The 23,339-nt window shown below is 37.2% G+C and overlaps 1 protein-coding gene across 2 annotated transcripts in view; it reads right to left on the bottom strand.

Annotated features, from left to right (window-relative positions):
- The window catches only part of FSHR (follicle stimulating hormone receptor), a 187,467-nt gene extending 164,585 nt beyond the window's left edge, over positions 1-22,882 (bottom strand). For both annotated transcript variants that reach the window (XM_017885691.1, XM_017885692.1), the window contains exon 1: positions 22,621-22,882. In XM_017885691.1, coding sequence (XP_017741180.1) covers positions 22,621-22,772 — 152 coding nt within the window. In that variant the 5' untranslated portion in view covers positions 22,773-22,882. The remainder of the gene's footprint in view (positions 1-22,620) is intronic.
- Between the last annotated feature and the right edge of the window lie 457 nt (positions 22,883-23,339).

Here is a 23,339-nt window from a genome sequence, read left to right as displayed (position 1 = left end):
ATCAGAGAAATGCAAATCAAAACCATAATGAGATACCATCTCACACCAGTTAGAATGGCGATCATTAAAAAGTCAGGAAACAACAGGTGCTGGAGAGGATGTGGAGAAATAGGAACACTTTTACACTGTTGGTGGGACTGTAAACTAGTTCAACCATTGTGGAAGACAGTGTGGCGATTCCTCAAGGATCTAGAACTAGAAATACCATTTGACCCAGCCATCCCATTACTGGATATATACCCAAAGGATTATAAATCATGCTGCTGTAAAGACACATGCACACACATGTTTATTGTGGCACTGTTCAAAATAGCCAAGACTTGGAACCAACCCAAATGTCCATCAATGACAGACTGGATTAAGAACCATAGAATACTATGCAGCCATAAAAAAGGATGAGTTCATGTCCTTTGTAGGGACATGGATGAAGCTAGAAACCATCATTCTGAACAAACTATCGCAAGGACAGAAAACCAAACACTGCGTGCTGTCACTCATAGGTGGGAATTGAACAATGAGAACACTTGGACACAGGAAGGGGAACATCACACACCGGGGCCTGTTGTGGGGTGAGAGGAGTGGGGAGGGATAGCATTAGAAGATATACCTAATGTAAATGTCAAGTTAATGGGTGCAGCACACCAACATGGCACATATATACATATGTAACAAACCTGCATGTTGTGCACATGTACCCTAGAATTTAAAGTATGTCTATATATCTATATCCATATCTATATCTATATCTATATCTATATCTATATCTATATCTATATCTATATAAAATATCTCAAGCTAATAACCCCTTCCACTGACTGCTTAGCTCCTAGAGTGGTGGTGTCTGAGAGAAGCCTGCCATTTCTGAGCCCAGCTAAGAGATTTTGATTTGGAGGAGAAGCAGGCTATAAAACAGGTTACTGGTCATTTTTCCCCCCGACGTAAATGACTTTGTTTGCAATAGAATGTGGAGAAGTTTAAGCCTAACATCATGCTTGAGAACAATAGAGGTTCTGGTGAAAGGCAATTGGAAAATTCATTGGGTTAATGAAGCTCTAATTTAGGCCAGCTAGATAGAACTGAGTAAACCATACAGCTGGAAGGAGCCATCTGGGAGTCCGAACAAATATCAAGCACTAGCCGCAGAATGATTTCTTTGAAGAAGCCATAATATGATTAAATTAATTTGCAGAGGAATTTATGCCCCAGGGAATTGTTGAGAACAATAGCACTGTCTGATTGCAATTAGTGAAGATGAACAACTAGGTGTGGTCAGGGAAACTGTGGAAGAGAGCCCTATCTTTACTACCATTATCCCAGGGGACTGAGCAATCCAAAGCTATACCTCCTTGAAGAGTAACATTAGAGGCTTTCACTAAAGTAACCCACAAGGTCACTAAATAAATAAACAAATAAAAATAACAAGCCATGTAAGGGGGAACCAATATGCAGAATGCTACAATGTATTATATAAAACTTGCAAACAAGTTACAAGGCATGAAAGAAACAAAGTATGACCTATACACTGGAAAGAAAGCAGGCAACAGAAACTGCAGTGAGAGTGATCAGATGCCATATTTAGCAAAAAAAAAAAAAGATTTCAAGGTATCCATAATAAATGTATGAGTAAAGGAAAACATGATTAAGGAAATAAAGGTATAATAATATTGCATCAAATAATGACTACCAATGAAGAAATTAAAAATATTTTAAAAATCAAATAAAATTCTGGAGTTGAACAGTAAAATAACTAAAATTTTAAAAAATCACTAGAGGAGTTCCATAGCAGATTTGAACTTGGAGAGGACATATTTAGCCAACTTGAAGATGGGTCAATAGATATTATTCAAGCCAAAGAACAGAGAGAAAAAAGAATGAAGAAAAATGAAGGAGCCTTAGAGAAATGTGGGGCAAAATTAAGTACACCAATATAAGCATAATGGGAACTGTAGAAGGAGAGGACAGAAAGAAATAAAAAAATGAAGAAATAATGGCTGAAAACTCAAAAATGTTAAAAAAAAAATAATGCCTTACGCATCTAGGAAGCTTGATAAACTGCTGTAGGAGATAACTTCAAGAGACCCATAGACAGACACATCATAGTAAAATTCCGAAAATCAAAGACAAAAGAGAATCTTGAGAAGAGTAAGAGAAAAATGACATTACTTGTAAGGAAATCCAGTAAGATTATCAGCTCACTTCTCTTGAAATTTTTGGAGGACAGAGGCCGTGGGATCACGTATTTAAAGTGTTCAAAGGAAAAAAATGTCAAACAAGAATACTATATTAATATAAACTATCTTTCAAAAATTAAGGCAAAATGTTTTGCAAGATAAATATAAATTCGGAAAATTTGTTGATAGCAGACGTGGTTTATCATAAATACTAAAGGAAATTCTTCAGACTAAAGCTAATGACCCCTAATGGTAATTTGGATCTACACCAAAAATGGTAGTTAAGTAATCTAAAAAGATTCTATAAATACATATTTTTCTCCTTTCCTCTCTTATCTGATAGGAAACAGAGTTATATAGGCACAGCAATCTCTCTCACACACACATACACACAAACACACACACAATGGAATTAATCTATCAAAAATCTGAAGCTTATCCTCATGAGATAATATGTATATGGTAAATCTTAGAGCAACCATCTAAATAACAAAATCAGAAAACATAGTAAAATATTAAAGAAATTAAAGAGCAATATTAGAAAACATTCACTTAATGAAAAAGAAAATAGTGAAGTAAGTAGAGAAAAAAACAGTGAGACATAAAAACCAAATGGTGAATGTAAATCCAACTATATCAGTAATAACATATGAACAGATTAAACAATCCAATTGTAAGACAGAGATATTTTAAACTAAGTTAAATACAATCCAACTATGGGACACACATACTAGATTCTATAACACAAATAAAGAGGTATGTCATGCAAATAGCAACCACAGAAAAGCTAGAGTTGCTTAAATAGCATCTAACAGAAGAGATGTTAAAGCGAAAAATGTTACTGGAGACAAAGAGGAATAATTTATAATATTAAAAATGTCAATCCATCAAGAAGATACAGCAACAATAAACATACATGTATTCATATGTACCTAATAACCGAGCACCAAAATAACTGGGGCAAAAATCAGCAGGAATTAAGGGAGAAATAGATGTCAAAATAATACTTGAAGATGTCAGTACTTATTTTCAATAAGTACAACAACTAGACAGAATATCAAGGATATAAAATACTTGAGCAATGTTATAAATCAATTAGACCTAACAGACATGCATATAGAATAGTTAATTCAACAATAGGAGATACACATTCTTCTTAGGTTCACGTAGAACACTCTCCAGGATAGACCATATGCTAAGCCACTTAAAGAAACTTCAATATTTTTGATTGAATAGAAATAATACAAAGTATGTATTCCAACTGCAATGAAATGGAATAAATAATAAATATTAGGAAAAAATTTGGGAACTCACACATATGTCAAAATTAACCAGCACAGTACTCTGTAACAAATGGATAATAAATTTTTTAAAAAAGGAAAAGAGAAAACACTTTGAGATGAATGAAAATTAAGACATAACATACTAAACTTATAGAATCCAGCTAAGGTAATGCTTATGGAAAAGTTTATAGCTATAAATACCTATATTTGAAAAAAAGATCTCAAATTAATAACCCGACCTTCATCAAAAGATCCTGGGAAAAGAAGAGCAAATTAAAGCAAGCTGAAGGAAGGAAATAATAAAGATTGTAGTTGACCCTTGAACAGTGTGGAGGTTAGATTTACCAACCCCCATGTAATAAAAAAATTCACATGTAACTTTGAATCCTCTAAAACTTAACTACTAATAGCCTACTGTTGACCAAAAGCCTTACTAATAACATAAACAATTAACACATTTTGTATGTGTATTATGTACTGTATTCTTACAATAAAGTAAGCTAGAGAAAAGAAAATATTGAGAAACTTTTAAGAAAGATGGGATATGTTTGCTATTTATTAAGTGAAATGGATCATTGTAAAGATCTTTATTCTTATCATCTTCACATTGAGTAGGCTGAGGGGAGGAGGAAGACAAGGGGTTGGTCTTGTTGTCTTGGGGGGCTGGCAGAGGTGGAAGAAAATCTACATATAAGTGGCCCCACATAGTTCATCCATGTTATTCTGTGGTCAAGTGTCAACAGAAATTAATAAAACAAAGAATAAAAAAATAGACCCCCAAAGCTAGTTCTTTGAAAAGATTAAAAAAAGATGAGAAACTTTAGATAGAATGACCAAGAAGAAAAGATAGTAGACTCAAATTAGTAGAATCAGAAATGCAAGATATGATATTACTACTCACCTTAAAGAAAGAAAATAAAGGAATATTTTACAAATGCACACCAACAAGTTAGATAATTTATAACTTAGATAAATTGGGAAAATCACTGGAAAGACACAAACCACTGAAACTGACTCAAGAAGAAATAAATAATATAAATAGACTGTATCAACTGAAGAAATTAGAATTAGCTGTCAAAAAACTACTTCCAAAGAAAATGCCAGATCCAGATGTCTTCACTGTTGAATTCTACCAAATATTTAATGAAGAATAAATACCAATTATTCACAAACTCTTCCCAAAAGTAAAAAGTGAGAAAGTAGTTTTGCACTCATTCTATGAGGCCAGTGTTACTCTGATATCAAAATCAGACAAAACATCACAAGCAAATAAAACTACAGACTAGTATCTCTTATGAATGTAAATTCAAAATCCTCAATAAAATATTCAAAACTGAATCCAGCAGCATATAAAATAATTATATATCATGTTTAATTAATTGAGCTTTATTCCAGGGGTGGCAAAGTTGGTTTAATATCCAAAGATCAATTAATGTAATGTATTAAATCAGTATAAAATAAAACAAATGTAACATAATTGTCTCAATTGACACATGTAAAGCTTTTGACAAAATCTAACACCTTTTCTTGGTAAGAATACTTAACAAAAATAGAAGGAAACTTCCTCAATCTGATTAAAAGGCATCTATGAAAAAACCACTGCTAACATCACATGTAATGATGAGAGATTGGATGATTTTCCTTAAGATCAGGGCCAAGACAATGATGTGTACTCCCACTACTTCCATTCAACACTGTACTGAAGGTTCTGGCTAAAGTAATTCGAGAAGAAAAAGTAATAAAAGGCATACAGACTAGAAAGAAGTTAAACTAATTCTATTCACAGAGGATATATTCCTGTACATGGAAAGTCCTATGGAATCCACTAAAAATTATTAGAACTAATAAATGAGTTCAGCAAGTCTCCAGGATACAAAATCAATATACCAAAATCAGTTGTAGTTCTCTTTACTTGTGATGAACAAATTAAAATAAGAGAAAATTTCATTCACGATAGTATTATGAAAATGAGCTTAGGAATAGGTTTAACAAAAGAAGTGCAAAACTTGTATCTTGAAAGCTATAAAATAATCCTTGATAGAAAATTAGATGGGAAAATATTACATGTTCATAGGTCAGAAGACTTAATATTGTTAAGATGGCAATACTCCCTAAACTAGTCTATAGGTTCAATGCAATCCCTGTTAGTATCCCAGTTGATTTCTTTGTAGAAATTGACAGGCTGATTCTAAAATATATATGGAATTTCAATAGACTCTAAATAGCTACCATCCTGAAGGAGAAGAAAGTTGGAGGATTGTACTTTCTGACTTCAAATCTTATTAGAAAAAAATAGTAATGAAGACAGTGTGATACTGACACAAGGATAAATATGTAAGCAAATGGAATAGAAATAATGAGAGTCTAGAAATAAACTCATATATCTATCTTCAACTGATTTTCAACACGGTTCCCAATTGTTTAGTAAGGGACAATTAAATATTCACTTGCAAGATTGAAGTTGGATACTTACCAAGTATCATATACAAAAATTAACTAAAAATGGAGAAAAGACCCACATGTAAGAGCTAAAATTATACAACTCCCAGAAGAATCCATAAAGATATAAATCTTCTTAATCTTGGATTTGGCAAAGGATTATTGGATATTACACCAATAGCACAAACAATAGAATGAAAAAAACACATTGAATGTTATCAAAATTTAAAACCTTTATGCTTCAAAGGATACCTTCAAAAAAGTGAAAAGGCTCACATAATGGGACAAAAATATTTGTAAATTATACATGTGATAAGGGATTTTCTATCTAATAGACATTTAGGGAAGAGATATAAATGTCCAATAAGCACATGAAAAGATGCTTGGCATCATTAGTCATCAGGGAAAGACAAAGACCACAGTGAGATAGCACTTTATACTCAAGAGGATTGCTGGAATCAAGAAGTCAGATATTAAGCAATTATAATGATGTGAAAAAATAGTAAACCTCATACACTGTTCGTGGGAATGTAAAATGACTCAGCCACTTCAGAAAAATAGCCTGGTGATACCCTAAATTAGGATTAAACGTGACTCAGCTATTGCACTCCTAGGTATATACCAACAAAACTGAAAACATATGTCAACACTAAAACTTGTGCACAAATGTTTAAAACAGCATCATTCATAATAGCCCCAAAGTGAAAACAACCCAAAGGTCCATCAACAGATGAATAGACAAACGAAATGTGGCATATCCATAAAATTAAATATTTTTCGACCCTTAAAATAGTAGAGAACTGATACATTATAATTTGAATGAACCTTGAAAATATTATGCTATGTGAAAGAAGACAGTAACAAAAGACTTCATATTGTATGATCCTACTCATATGAAAGTCCAGAATAGAGAAATATATAGAGACAGAAAGTAGATTAGTGCTTGCTCAGGGATGAATGGAGGATGGGTAGGAAGAAGGATGCTAGCTAACATGTATGGGTTTCTCTTTACATTTTCTATGTCTGATAAAAATGTTTTAAAGTTGACACCATCAATGGTGATGGTCACACATATCTGTGTATATACGAAAAGCCATTGAAATGCACACTTTAAATGAGAAGATTGTATTATATGTGAATTATATCTCAAAGCTATTTTTTTTTTAAACAATGCAAAACTAAAACAAAATACCAGTGGAATTCTAATGCACATAGTATCTGGAAGGTGTTCCCTTGGATGTGTAGGGTATGAGATAATGGTGGTAGTGGGAGGTCGTCTGTGCAATAGCAAGCTTAAAATTGTTGGCTTTGGCAAGAAAGGACAAACAATACATTTAACTACCCACAAGATCTTAGACAAATCATTTCCTTTCACTGAGCTTCATTTTTCATTCCTAAAACAAGGGGAAGGGGGTAGTACATACTGTCTCAAGCTCATCTGGCAAGGTTTTCTAATTTGAAGAACAATGCAGATTTTCACAGGAGACTTGGCCCACATCGAACTTTAAAAAGGGATTTTGGTGTTTACCATCTATTTTGGATTGTACATAGTACCTTTCTCAATCCTTCAGTTCCTTTGGGTGTATATGGAGACGGATTTGCCAAAGCCTATTTTCAGTTAGCTACATTTCACTAAATCAGAGTTTCCTGAAGTGTGGAAGGTAGAATACTTATGAGTTATACACAGTTGGACTGCCTCTGAGAGCCTTTAATATGTATGTGCATGTGAATCTCTAGAATGAGGGTACAGCATGCAGCATTTTCCAAACCAAGCTGACCATGGAAGACCTTTTAAAAATTTACTTTTTATGGAGTGTCATGAAATTAGGGTTGTGAGGCATATACTTGGAGAAGTGCTAAAGTGTCAGTCTTTAAAAGCTAAAACATTTTTAACTTACAGTTTTTTTTTTTTTTTTTTTTTTTTTTTGACGGTGTCTCACTCTGTCACCCAGTCTGGAGTACAGTGGCGCGATCTTGGCTCACTGCAAGCTCTGTCTCCCAGGTTCACGCCATTCTCCTGCCTCAGCCTCCCGAGTAGCTGAGACTACAGGTGCCTCCCACCACACCCACCTAATTTTTTGTATTTTTTAGTAGAGACAGGGTTTCACCGTGTTAGCCAGGATGGTCTCGATCTCCTGACCTCGTGATCCGCCCACCTCGGCCTCCCAAAGTGCTGAGATTACAGGCGTGAGCCACTGTACCCGGCCCCAAGAAATGTTGTGTTTTAAATGCAGAGTATTTGAAATTAGGGCAATCTTTAAGGCTCCAAGTATTGATTTACTAATGGTGGTATTGTGACAAGTAGCAGAGGATATATTTGGGGGCAGCTGAGCCAGCTTAGTGCTTCTCAGGTTGTACTACATAGGGAACTATGGATTTGTTAGGGCAGCTTTGAACTAAATGGTACATCACATCTGACGTAGTTTGAATATTCATCCCCATCCAACTCTCATGTTAAAATGTAATCCCCAATTTTGGAGGTAGGGCCTGGTGGGAGGTGTTTGGGTTATAGAGGTGGATCCCTCATGAATGGCTTGGGTCATCCCCTTGGTGATAAGTGAGCTATTGGCTTGAGTTCACACAAATCTGGTCATTTGAAAGTGTGTGGCATTTCCCCTGCACCCCCATCCCCAACCCATTCTCTCTCTTGCTCCTGCTTTTGCCATGTGTTGTATAAGCTCCCACTTGGTTTTCTGTCATGAATAAAACTACCTGAGGTCTTCCCAGAAACTGAGTGATGTCAGCTCTATGCTTCCTGCACAGCCTGCTGAACTATGAGCCAATTCGACCTCTTTTCATCATAAATTACCCAGTCTCAGGTATTTATTACATACTGCAAGAATGATCTAATACTAGAAAAATTAGCCAGGCATGGTGGTGCATGCCGGTAATCCCAGCCACCCAAGAGACTGAGGCAGGAGAATCGCTTGAACCCAGGAGGCAGAGGTTGCAGTGAGCCGAGATCATACCATTGTACTACATCCAGCCTGGGCAACAGAGCGAGACTCCACCTCAAGAAAAAAAAAAAAAAAAAAAGAAAAAGAAAAAAATAAGAATGGTCTAATACAAGATCTAAAATGAGAAAACAAAGGTACAGTTCCCCATATCTAGAAATAAATCTTAGAAAAGGCTATGAGGTCATGATAGGTCAATAGATCAATAATTTTTTTTTCCTGAACTCTACGAAATTTCTAAAATATCATCATCAAGGTTCATCTAATTCAGTGAGGAGCATTTAGGGAGTATTTTCAATGATTCCTGAGCCTCCATTAAGTACTCCATTTTCACATGGCATTCACTTCTGCTACGCCTCTACATCTGCAGAAGATCAGCTACTCAACCTGCTGAGAGTCAACTGCTTCTGGGCACCATCTTCTTAAGAAATGTGTACAAGGCAAAATAAAGTTGGAGCCAGCCTATCTACCACCCGCTCTATAGATAGGCATGCATATTGTTCAAACAGCTCCTTGACATTAGCCAGCTTTTGATTACTTTGTAATTTATTTCTGGAAATTGTCATTGCATTTACTTTTTAGTCCTTCTATTTATTCACAACCCCACTGATTCTTTCTCTTTCCTCCTCATGGAGTAGTTACTCATACCCATCTGTGTTAGGCTGTTCTTGCATTGCTATTAAAAAATACCTGAGACTGTAATTTATACAGAAAAGAGGTTTAATTGGTTCATGGTTCTGCAGGCTATACAGGAAGTGTGTGGTGCTGGCATCTGCTTGGCTTCTGCAGAGGCCTCAGGGAGCTTTTACTCATAATGAAAGTTGAAGGAGGAACAGGAATGTCACATGGCAGAGCAGGAGCAAGGTAGCAGGGAGATACCACACTACAACAACCCAAGTTCACGAGAAGTCACTCACTATCAAGAGAACAGCACCAAGCCATGAAGGATCCACTCCTGTGACCCAAATACCTCCCACCAGACCCCACCTCCAACAATGGGGATTACATATCGATGTGAGATTTAGAGGGGACACACATCCAAACTATGTCGCCAACCCTGGCTGAGTGCAGGAGAAGAGTGCAGTGCTAATCTTCAGCTTACTCTATATGGGAGACAAAATAATACGTAAGTTCTATATTAAAGATGAATCCAGCATTTTAAGTCCAGCAGATGTAGGTGCTCAGATGAAGAGTTTAGACTTTTACTTTAGGAGTTCAGAGTAAAAAGAGGTCCAATGTCTCTTTTTATCCTGGTTCATACAAAGAATGGGCATGTTAAAATCAGGTATAGAAGAGATGTCAATTTCAATTCTGATACTGAGAAGCTGAGTGACTTTGGGCTAAATTTTATTTTCTTATTTTATTTATTTCTTAAATTTTATTTTCCTTATTTCCAAACTAGGGACAATAATAGCTACAGTGCAAAATTGTTGGGCAAGATGCTATAGGTGGCATGCAGCATAGTGGCACAGTAAGGCTTAGTAGACGTTTGTTACATTCAGTCTTTCCTTCTAGTTATTATTTGCTTGAGAAGCCCTTTCATTTATTCTTTCAACTCATGTATATATTGAGTGTTTACTCTGTGCCAGGGACTATTCAACATGTTGAAATCTTTGCCATCATTCAACTTTAGTTCTAGTTTCTAGTGGTGGGGAGGTAAGTAAAGAAATGAAAACATTCATGTTGTAGTAAGTTTATGAAAGAAATAAAAGTGTCATATGCTAGAGCAATCGGATGTGCTATTACGGTGGAGTGGTCAAAAAGACCTTTCTAAGGAGGTGGCATTTGGGTAGAGACTGAAAAGATGAAAAATCATCTCGTGTCATCTCATCATGAAAGATGTGAAGAGGAGAGAGAAAAATAGATCTGAGGTAGGAAAGAGCCAGTGTTTCAGAAGAGTAGAAAGGGGTCCAGGGTGACAGGAAGAGGTCAAATCATGGGGTGCCTTGTAGTCATGGCAAAGCACATTAACTCCAAAAGGAAAGATATTTTGTCTATTTTGTTCGCTGCTGACTCTCTAGCACTTCAAACAGTGCTTGTCATAGTAGGCAGTCACAAAACATGAGTGTAATACATTTTATTCTAAATGAAGTTCTATGTAGTTGGATGTCATATGCCTTTGAAATGTCTCTCTAGCTGCTGCATAGAGGATAGCGTATTAATTCAAGAGAAACAAGGGAATGGAAAAGGTAGGGGACATTGCAATAGCCCAGGTGAGGGATGATGGTGAATTAAGCTAGAGTGGTGGTAGGGGAGATACAGATAAGTGGAGACTTTGGAGCTACATTTTATGTGTCAAATCCCCAGCATCTGTTGATGGATTGGATTTGGGAGTGAGAGTTTGGTGACATGTGCATTTATACAGATAATGAAGGCTGGGAGAAGAGATTCTGTGGGGCTTGAGGGGAGGCAATTAAGTGTACTGTTTTCTATTTGTTGGTTATGAGATGCTTGTAAAAGTGTCAAGTAGAGGAGTCAAGGTTTCAGTTGAATATGACATGTCTTGGGCTCCATAAGGCAGTCAGAAATGGCACACATATTCTGGATGTAGGTGATATTTAAAACTGTCTGGATGAGCTCACCATACAGAGAGAACAGATGCACGACAGAAGAAGGTCCAGGATGAAGCCTGGGAACTCCAACATTTAGAGGCTGAGAAGCAATAGAGAACTTAGCAGAGGAGATCAAAGTTTCGCCTCAGCTATAGGAAAAAAACTAGTGTGGAATCAGAGAAACTGAAAGTCAAAAGAGAAACGTGTGTCAAGTATCCGAATGGTCACTGCGTGGAGTGTTCCTGAGAGGTGTATAACATGTGAACAGAGAAGTGACCACAGAATCTGTCATATCAATTGAGCACTTTCTTCTTATATTCGAGGTTGTAAAATGTGATATAATCACCGTATAAAACATATGGAAGATAAAGAGAAATTTATTGGTACCTGTGACAAGAAGAATTTTCAGGTCAGTGGAACCATGGAGACAGAGCCAGATTGAGTGGGTGAATAATGAACGGGAATTCCTGGGTAGAAATGGCACGTTAAACAAACAACTATTTGTTTCCTCCTGAAACCCCATTGAGAAGACATTAAGAGAATTTGGTTTTTAAATGAATAAAGCAACAAGGACAGAAGAGAAAGAGCAAGAAAATTTTCAGTTTGCAAAGAGGGAGAAATGTGGTTCTGGAACTAGTACTGACAGCATTCCAGAAAGCTGAATTAAAATCTGCATTTCACAATATATTCCTCTGCTTTGCAAGCACATTAAAGTTTGAGAAGTGTTACTTGGTAGACTCTAGAAAATGGAAGCCAAAGTGATTTATACTGCACCATCCCTAAAACACTCAGGGTTTGGAGGCACTGGTATCTCTAGGAGTGGGGCAGGGGTGGAAATCGGGTAAAATGGATAAAATAAAGAGGATTGGTGGAAAGTATATTTAAGAGGCAGTCAGACTTTCCCCTCAGAACAGTCAGGGGAGTGCCCCTACCCACCCGAGCAACACCCCAAAGATTTATTTTTTAGGGAGCATAAAACAGGGAGTTTCTGGACTTGAGGATGCCAGATACCACTTACGACTGCTGGCTGCTGAGATCCTAGCCCTTTTCCCAGTCACCAGAATGCTGGGAGTCAGGACTTCATCCTCCAGTAGGAGTTTGGAAGAATTTTCTCCAGGAAATTCAAGCAGCCTCAGTCAAGACGTAAAGATTTTGATGCAGCAATTCCCTGACAAACAGCCTAGCTGTTTCTTTGACTGAGGTTCTTACATCTGCTGCTGCTGCTCTTGTTGCTCTTCTTCCTCCAGAATCTTACCCCAAACATTTGCTTCCAGAGCCACCTTGTAACTTTCCTATCTGACTAGCATAACTGTTTGTGCTTCTTTCCCCGTATTTCTAGTATTTGTTTGGGGGAATGAGATGCCATTCCAAGACTGTGTGTTCTTATTAAAGGAGTTCAGCAGATTTTCACAATCGGGGGCCTCATAAGCAATTTTGCTACTGGATTCCAGATGACCTCTTTGGTGTTCATCATAATTGTCATATTTTCTTTCATTGCTTTTCCAGTTTGTTTTCTAACTTAAAACAATGTTTCTTGTTGCATTTTCTACTGTAGTCTCCAGTGTATTTACTGACAGAAATGCTACACTGCTTGCCCACAAAACAAACAGAAATTACATGAAGGTTTCTTCCTTTCCTGCCCTGACGAGAAATTAGCCTTGACGGGTACATGGTAGTGGCAAGGGTTTGGTGCTGACTGTGGATAACTGCTCAGGCTGTGATCTGATGGTGGACAGTGATCATTCTTTTGCATTTAATTTGTTTTTCTATCCTAAAGCTAATATAACCATGCCAAATAGTTTGAAATTTAAAGGACAAGGAAATTACTTATAAGTTCAAGAGCATTCTGTAATTCCTTATTACTGTCTCCCTTATGCCAAAACAGAATTTCTTAAGGGGTGTCATTTTTGGAGGGCTATGGGCTTTGTTAAAGATTAGCTCTGGTCTTTTACTAGATTCAAGATTATCCCAGCTTCTTTGGGGGAAGCTGGCCTACACAGCCCATTGACAGGTAAACTTTTACCCAACAGACGTAAAATAGTATTTATGAATACGAGCAGTTTTGGAAAAACAGTGAAGTTGGCAAAACAATGCAGCCTACGTTTTCCTTTGGTGCTCTTTTCTATCTTCTGTGTTAACTTCTTTTATCCAAACTGAAAAGATTCAGTCTCTTGTATTTTGACAATTTGTAAACTTCTAGTCAAACTTAAATATTTGGACATCTTTCCATTGAACCCTATCATTAATTTGCTGATTGTTCATTATATTTTAGTTCAGGTCTGTGTCCTTCCTGTAAAATAAAGCAAGGGTTTGCTATCTTTAAAGCAATGGAGTATTTTGAAAGTGGCTTTGTATAGCCCCTGAAATCATCCCAGGGTGGTCAAGAGGGCAAATCTAGATAGGACGGGCCAGTGGCTGTCTTCTCATCACCTCTCTTCTGGCATCACGCAGGCAGGTATCCATTTCTTCTAGCTCTCACAATCTATGATTTCAGATGGCACAAAGCAACATGCAATTAGTTGTCAAATTAGTGATTTTGACAATGACTATTCTGAGTTCTGAGAGAGATACTGATAGTTGCGAGTAAGAGCAAGGAAAAACATTGTCATTGCTTGTTTGAATTCTTTTTTAGCAACTTCATGAGGACAGGGATCTTGCCTTTCCTATTGATTCTTTTCTCTCCAGTACCTAATATCGACCCTTGCACATATATAATTAATAAATATTTGCTGTTCAAAGAAAACTTCATGAAAAATAGCATCTTTTCTTTGGTCTCAAAGGTGAGTAATATTGGAGTAGGAGAATGTATTCAGGCTGGAGAAAATAGTACTTGAGTAGGGGAATATAAAACATATTTGGAAGCTGACGAGTAGAAAATAGCACATAGAGCATAGGGTTGAGAGGATGGAAGAGAAGAGATGAGACAGAAGAGTTAATTTGAGCCCAAAATACAGAGGATCTTAATGCCAAACTTGTGATTTTGGATTTTTGTTCTGAATTTGGGCATTGGTGCCCACAGACGAATTAAACCAGGACAAGATCTCAGAGCAGGGATCTGGGAGGGAAGAAGATGGAAAGCTCAGAGACCAATTCAGAGGCTACTATTGTCAGACGATGAGGAACCACAAGAGGCAATGCCATTTTCTAGGGATGTAATCCTACTTTACGAACCAAAATTTTGTAGGCTTTCTTAAAGGGGACAGAATATTTGAAACTAAAGCCACTTCAGAAAGTCTAGTGCTCAAGGATGTGGCCCTTTCATATAAGGGGCCTTTCTTTCTTGTGTCCTTATTCCAAGAGAATTCAGGAGAGATTCAGTGCTCAGAGACCTGTCAGTCCCTGTTTAGTTATGAAATCATTGCTGGAGATAGGATCCCTCATAAATTCTTTGTTTAAAACCCCTCAACAAATTAAAAATATCAAGCGAGAGAGATGTTTGTGTGGGGGTTTTCCATGCTGCATCTCAAAATAACAGAACTATTCAGCCCAAGGGAAACATGCTTACTCCCTAAATCCCACAAGCGAGATCAGAGGAGCATAAGGATTATACACAGCTGCCGGACTCTGACGCCTAGGGAAAGCCTATTGGTTTGGGGAAGTTTGGGGCCTGAAGATACTTGTAAAATCAAAGCATTTGAGAATTGAAAAAATCTCAGCATCATTTTACATAAAACTTTCATCAAGTTTGATTAAACTATTGATGCATTTTCTCTCAATATCCTCAGTTTGTTGATTTTCCCATTTCATCGAAACAGTTAAACTTTTGAGGTCCCTGTTTCTCAGAGGTTTTCATCAAGCTTGCCGTTAGAAAGATACAAAAATGGGCTCCGCTGGCATTCTTCATGGCTTCTGACACAGGACTCTGTGATAACTCTGTGTTGGCTCTTGCTGAAAAAAGTCTGAGAGACGAGATAAAAAAAGGACTCATGTCACTCTGAAGACTAAAAGTATATTTGAATTCAAGGACGTAGCACGGGTTTGGCTGCTTTATTCAAATATGATTTTGCGTATCCTTTGAAGATTTTCAGATCAGCCAGCCTATTTCATACGAAAGAACAAGGTCATGGCATGTTCAGGTCAGAGATACAAAACATGCTCTGAGATACTCCAGGGAGAGGTCAGATTAAGAACAAACATCCATATCTCATTATAATCAGATCGTAGGCAATTAAAAATAATTACTCTCTTTCCTAGCTGACCTTGTGGGCTATATAAGCTAAAATCTAGTCTAAACAAAGCTAAATTGGAGACTCTAAATCTAAGAGCCTAAAGAAAAAGTATAGTCCAATCAACCACAGTGACTAGGTAACCCAATTAGTGGCTTTGGAGAAAGATAATCAAAAGTTAAATGAATTTCCCATTTGCTGCCACAATGTCCTACTTTTGAAGCATAGGTTTCTTATAGTAGAGGACTTGGGTGAGGAAGGATAGCTTGCATCTTTAGGTAAACAAGGGGGTTTTATCATTACCAAGCAAGTGCAGTTCTCTGCTATCAAACCCCTACTCTTCAATTGCTAATAATGACTCTGTAAATTATAGCTGTTAGCCAATTCTCAGGATAGAGTTCATCTTCTACTTTAAAGGATACTTTCCCTGCAATGTAATTTCCACTTTTTCTCTTTCAAGGTGCTGCATTCTATAGCTGTTCCTTTAGTCGTTTTTTTTTTTTTTTTTTTTTTTTTTTTTTTTTTTACTCTTCTGCAGGGAATATAAACCTCCCTTTCCCCCAGCCCAATTAAATTCCAAATGTTGGACATAGACATATCATTTCTCACAAAAGTAGGTGCAGGATTTTATGTCAAGAGAAAGAATTATGTATATATTAGTGTGAACGTTGTGCTGTTTGTTTCTGTCAAAGAAGTATCTAAACAAGGCTATAGGAGACTCCAAACATGGGCACTCAGGGCAATTTGCACAGTGGGGTGTTCAGTTTTGATAATAAGACAGAACTGTAGCAATCAAAGTACAACTGAGGAATACAGAAAACTTAAAATTCAGGGTCTAGAATATGACCTTAATTGGCAAAAATTATATTTTTTGAACATTTCTGTCTGGTTTAAAGTGATTTTGTTTGGGCAAAATCACTTTCCTCTTTTCAATATTTTTGTTAGGTATGGAGAGGCAAGTATTATTACATAAGTCAAGAGAATTGAATGATGTGCCTAGAGTATAGAATATTCAACTTTTAACTTAGTAGACCTTGTTTCTAGTCAACGTTTCTTTCTGTATAAATTAATGGATTCTGGAATGACACACAGGAATTTTCTTAAAACAAACACATAAAAAAGCAAGGAAAATAAGAAAGCTATCAAATCTTATACTAGTTCACTGCAGGAGAAAGCAATAATCATCTTTTATAAGAATCTTTTATTCAATACTGAGGAGCAGAGCAAGTAAAAAGATGTAATTCCTCCTGATTTATCGAATCATTTGTTCTACCTGTAATTGAGGGTCCAGAATACACATCATATTGAACCAGACACACTAAGGTGTTCAGAGGACATTTTCACTACAGTTGAGGAAATATGACACACATGAAAAATTAAATGCAAGGCAAGATTAAGTGTAAAATGAACTGCACCAGTGTTTGAATGAAAGCAAGCTTAAATAAAGACAGAGTGGTAAGGGAAGACTTCATGAAAGTGGCAACCTTTGAGCAAGATTATAATAAGTAGGTTGAATTTCAAGAGACAAAGAATAAACTGAGAATAGTACAAACAAGAGGCATAACGTAAAGACACAGAGAGGTAGAAATGCACAAAGTATGCTTGAGAACAAGGCCATATCAGCCTTGTGGAGTAGGCTCCTGCTGAAGAATAAAGAGAGGTAAAGTCAGAAAGATGAGCTATTGAATGATTTTGAACTGGGAAATCACAACATGGTGGCAGTGATGTTTTATGGAGAAAATAGAATGACAGTGTGCAGGCTAGTTTGGAGACAAGAGGGATTGATAAGAAAGAGATAAATTAAGAAGTAATTATATAACCCAGGATTTAGATTGTCAGGACCCAAGCAAAGATGATGACAATTTTTTTAAAAAAGAATATTATTATTAGTAGCAGAAATATGAAAGGAGCTTATAAACTGATTAGAGGGGTGACCAGAAAAGTTTGAAACCTATATGTTGAGGAGAAGTAAAGTGTCAACATTCAACAAATGAGGAAGTTAGGAATGGTTTTCATAGTTCTGTAATCCATTGTTTGATCTTCTCTTTCTTTACCTCAGAACAGGTAATACCTAGTTACCTCATGGTTACCTACAGTCTATACTTCAGAACCATCTCCTTCATGAGAACACAGCACACTTTTAAATACCTACTGCTCAGGCACAAAGCAATAAAAACCCATCCAAGAGTCCTTTTCTAGCTGTGATATTGAGCACTGAATTTGAGAGTCAAGAGGCCTGGGTTGTGGTTTAGACTTTAGAAGGAATTTATCCTGATGGCTGGGGTTGGATAGAGCAGCCTTTCCCAAAGTGTGCTCTGTGGAATGTTAATCCTCAGAATGCTCTTAGAAAAGTGACTCAGTTTGCAAACATCAAAAACTCTGTTTCACTCTTAGACATCACAGAACGCCTTGGTATAGCAAAGGCTACCCTTTTTGTACACAATTGATACATCCCTAAGAACTAAGGACCTATTAAAGACTAACCTAGATGCACTTTAAAATTCCTAATAATAATCTGTGGTTATGGAATATGGAGATCTAAACCAGGACAAGAAAATAAGGAATGTAAGGCAAAGAAAGAAAATGAAAAGAGGAAAAGATAATTCGATAATTAGAAGTAAATGCTAGTGAGATGAGATTGTAATGAGATATGGGAACTTGCTATGAGGACAAGGTTTAACATAGGCAGTCTATAATATAATCCCAGGACAGGTTTCCTTAAGACAAGAATGAGCTTTTCTTCTTTAGTATTATAATCATCTGACCCCGCTGAAGAAAAACATCATTGCGTCCACACTGTTGCTTAGACTTCAAATTTCAGATGTAGAATGGGTGTTTGCATTCTCCTCAGGAATTCTAACTCTGAGAAGAGTGAAGAAAGATCAAAGGCACTTTTCTAGATCCACTGACTGCCTCTAGGTGAAGCTGAGTTTCTAGGATAAGTCAGAAACCAAAATTCCTTTGACTATGGTCAGAATGAACCTGCTCTGTGAGTTCTTGGCAAATATGGACAGCATTAAGGGATACATTTTCTTACCCAGAAAGTAAGTCCATGGAGATTAAGTGCTATGTACACTGGGAGGAGATTATTCTTAAACAAACAGGAGGTTGTAAACTACCTCATAGTTATAAAGATCTTTATATCAATTTTCCAAATCAGTCTCATATCTCTTGACTGACTTGGTCCTCACGAAAGCCTTCTGTGGTAGATAATTTTTGCCTAATATTTTACAGTTGAGAGCAACATTATCATCAATAATAACAACATGAGAGACATTGTGCAAAGTGTTTTACCCACATTGTCTCATGTAATCCCCATAGTAGCTCTGCCAGTTAGGCACACATGGTGATTTCCATTATACAGCCAAAGGTCCAGATAACCGAGCTAAATTTAATGGAACATCCTGGGTTTAAACTCAGGTCTCTCAAATTCTAAACACTCTGCCATCTCTGACTCATCAGAACCAGCTAAAGGCTGCCCGTAAGTGACTCTGCTCCATACATTAGTACTTTCTCCACGGTGCCATGCTGCCTCAGGCTGCCTAAACCCCACCCAAACTAGTAATATTTAATTCACTCTCTCAGCTATAGTCTAAATCAGAAGTGGGCAATACACAGTCTATGGGCCAAATTTGGCTTGCCCCATGTTTTTCTATGGCCGATGAGCTAAAAATCTTTCTCACCGTTTTACATGGTTGAAAAAAATCAAAATAATGCTTTTTTTGTGACATGACAATTATATGAAATTCAAATTTCTGTGCTCATAAATAAAGTTTTCTTGGAACATGTCCGTGTTCATTTACATGTTGTTTATGGCTGCCTTTCTGCTACTGTGATAGAGGTGAGTAGTTGCAAGAGATTGTATAGCCCATAAAGCTGACTTCTGATTTAAAATGTAAAGGACTATTTTTTTTTTTCCAGAATAAGAAAGGTATAGAGTCAGATGATGTTCATTTCACACAGCATGCAGAGTAGATATAAAAGACTCAAATTTGGATCCCAGCTCTGCCGTCCAGGAGCTGCAGGGATAATTGCCCAAGCTACTCAACATTTTTTGTGCTTTGGTTTGTCTTATTTGAAAAACAGAGCAATAATTCCAAACTTGCAGTTTTTGGTGAAGTTTTAATGAAGTAGTATGTACAAAACATAGTGCATAAAGCAAATAGTAGGAGCCCCTTAGTAAATGAAATCTACTTGCCTGTTGATGGTGCTTCTGTTCTTTTAGCATTAATATCAGCATGGGCAGATCATAGGAAATTAGCAATCTTTTGTAATAGCTGGCAGATGTATCAAATGAAATGAAACTGCTGCAAGGTGAACGGAATGATAGGATAAAAAATGTACATAGTAAAATGTAGGAATTGTTTTCCACCTGGTGAGCCTGAGTAACAATGAGTAACAATGAGGCTTTGATGGATTAAGCAATTGCAGTCAATGAAGTCCAATAATCCATCCACCTACACCTCATGTAATCATCATTAAAGCTGATACCCAAATTTGGAAGACTGTAAGGTAAATTAGCGATACTTAGTTGAACAGGCCATTTCATCCCTCTTCTGCCATTTACTTAGATAACCTTGATTCAGTCTTTTCAGGAAGCAAAATAAAGATAATTGCTCTTTCATTCTAACAGTATGTCTGAGTTCTAATTCACTTGACATTTTATCTGCTCTTCAGTGATTAACACACTGACCTCAAATAATTTTCCTTTTTAAAAATCTAATAGACAAAGCAACATTTCTCTTCTTATCTCAGTACACCTTTCCAGAAAGATTGCAAAGCCAAACTCTAGGATGGTCCACCTCAAGCCCTACCAATGAGTGTGCAGACGACAGAATCTTCTTAAGATTGGGTATTTGGGAGAGCTTCTAAAGGTCTTAACTAGACTCCTTCCTTAGGTGGAGGAAAATGCCAACAGCTGGCAAGAACTTTCTTTCCCTTTCTTCGTTTTATGCAACTTTGTCCTCTGTTACATACACTGAAGTAAGAAATTGACCTGGAGCTAGCCTCTGTCAAGAAAGTGAAATTTGTTTCTGGTGCTCTGTTCATCACACTCTCTCCCATAATCTCTTTCCACACTGTCTCAACACCTCATACTCTCTTTCCTTAGTTGCAAAATGCTCTTGGCCAGAGATGTGTTTTAGTTATTTATACGTTAGCAATACTTTTTTTTCAAAAATTTGTTATCTTGCTCCTCTCATAGTAATTCATACAAATACACTCCCTGAAGCTTTAGGATGTGGGGATGGATTTTCTTTCTTTTCTTTCTCTTTCTTTTCCCCTTTCTTTCTCCGTCTCTTTCTCTTTTTTGGCCTATGTTTTCTTTGCAGAATGAAAAAAGAAAATCTCTCTTCTGGTAATGATATTTCAGAAAACAGACAGGCTAATGTGGAATCACCCTAAAATTAAAACTTGTTTGGGGCTGTTTGTTTTACCAACTGGATGGCATGGCTTGACCCACGTAGAAACATTGGAAGAAGTGGAGTAGGTCCAGGAGAGGTGGAAATTAGAATGTAGGGGGCATCTATATCTTTTAGTATTCATGATAATTCAACCAAGAAAGCTGTATTAAAATGGCTTCAAAAATGAGGAACTTGAGGCTCAGAAGGGGTTAAGTAATCATTGAAAGTCACTTAGGAGCAAATGACTTACAGGAGCTCAGGTACATTGGCCTTCTCCTGTGCTTATATTTACCTAATAAACTAGATGGTCTTTGTGCATTTCACATTCTTTAGCATAGTCAGGAGTAGCTGTCTAATCTGAGACAGTGTAGCCAAAACACAGAGCTGGCCAGTTATTTTCCCTGCCTCTGCAGCTGCCTCTCGATAAGGACTGAAGACTTGAGATGTTAAGGAGAAATGTGGCAAGCAGAATCAACCAGGTCTGCAAGTCTGCAACTCACTGTCCCTGAGTGAAAATCTGAAATGCAACACCAACATGTTTCAGTGTCAATATGGCAATTGGTGAACTAAAGAGATGACCACCTTCTTCAGTTAAATGCAAATCATCCATAGCTTTAAGTGACAAAGGTTGAAACAGACTTCTATTTAAAATCCTTGCAATAAAAACACAGAGGGTATCTAAAATCCCTGGGTCCCAACTTGCTAGTTCTCAGAGAAAGCAGTAACTGCACAATTAAACAGGCTTGCCTCACTGTTGCTCTAATAGAGTCAGACACAGGGGGTTGGGAAACAAAACAAAACAAAACAAAACAAAACAAAACAAAACAAAACAAAACAGTAGACTGTGAGTCAAAAGGCCTGATTTCTACTTTTGGCTCCATCTCAACTCATCACGAGAGTCTGAAAAATCCTCTTTACTCTTCAGACACGAGATTCCTAATTTGCAAAAGAAAGAGATAGAGTGAGATGGTATCTAAATTCTTGGCCAACTCTAGGAGTCTACTTCCTGTTAAAATAGTTAAGTAAATTTCTAAATTATTAATCACATTTTTTTCCAGTTGTGTAAAATATTATCCTGTATTTCTCCCTCTCTCTGCGTCTTTCCTGTCTTTCTTTCTTTCTTCACGCCCTTTCTCTTCTCTACCACCTCCTTTTTACACCTAAAAGCAGAATCTCAGTTCAGGAATTATTTCCTGGTGCCTTCAAAGCCACAAAGACTCTGGCCTTTTAGATTCAGTGTCCTCGGGAGACATACCTTGTGTGTTCTGTTTAGATCAAAACCGCCTTTCTGCCTCCAATTCTGGGTCTCCTAAGTTTCTACTTTGCCTTCATTTTCCTTTTCTGGTTCCACTAAAGAGAGTATGAAACCCAAGAGCAAATGCATTGAAAAGACTAAAAACTTTTCCCTTTGCCTTTGGATTTGGGTTCTCCACTGCCGTTCTCTGACAAATGCTGATACAAACTCTCATCTAAGATTCTTGGAAAGCCACAGGCAGGAGGGTTGGGCTGGGGAGTTTGTTGTTTTATTCAGGACTTCGGTCAAGGGGCAGAAATATTTCAGCCTAACAGATATCAGCCTAATGTAAAAATAATAATAGTACTCAATGCACAAATGCCAGCCATGCAGTTGTTCCCGCTCCCTCTGATACTCACAGTTCAACCGCATTCCTCGGGAGGTCAGAAGGAATCTCTGTCACCTTGCTCTCTTGGCAGAGAAAAACCCTGTTAGAGCAGTGACAGATCCGATGATGACATCCTGAGCCCAAACTCAGGAATGCCAGCAAAGAGACCAGGAGCAGGGCCATAATTACACATCCATCCACCTGCTTTCTTCCTGCATTTGCAGAGAAAAACCTCCACAGATCTCAGAAGCTCCACACAGTGCCCTTATGAGAAGAGATCTGACTTGAGAACTGGTAGGGTCACGTGACCCACCAAGGGATGCTTTTTTTTTGGTTACTTCCAGGCAAGATAAGCTACTCTGTTTTCCTTCAAGATTGGGTTTCTTACACCCTGACCTAAGGAACACAGCAAATAGAACCGTTAGGCATGTCTGGAATAGTTTGCATTATTTCATTGCAAAAGTCTCCTTGCTGTTCACCATTCTCTTCTCAACAGAATAGCATGATTGACTTTCTCCAAAAAAGACACAACACACAATATGACACATCACTAAGAGGGGTACTAATAAGTGAAGGGCCAGGACCTTCAGTCTTTAGCATCAATTTCTTCCACCAGCCCACCTGAGAGAAAACCAACACTTCTGGGTTGCATTCAATGATCCTTTTTTTGCTGTAATTATGCCAAAAATGGCACTATTCAGAAACAGGCAGATGGGTTAGCAAACCCTAGGCAGATTTCCATAGGTGGGA

Source organism: Rhinopithecus bieti, unplaced genomic scaffold, assembly GCF_001698545.2.
Source record: "Rhinopithecus bieti isolate Rb0 unplaced genomic scaffold, ASM169854v2 scaffold_14700, whole genome shotgun sequence".
NCBI lineage: Eukaryota > Metazoa > Chordata > Mammalia > Primates > Cercopithecidae > Rhinopithecus > Rhinopithecus bieti.
Note: the sequence above shows the minus strand (reverse complement) of the source record. Positions and strands in the feature narration are given on the sequence as shown.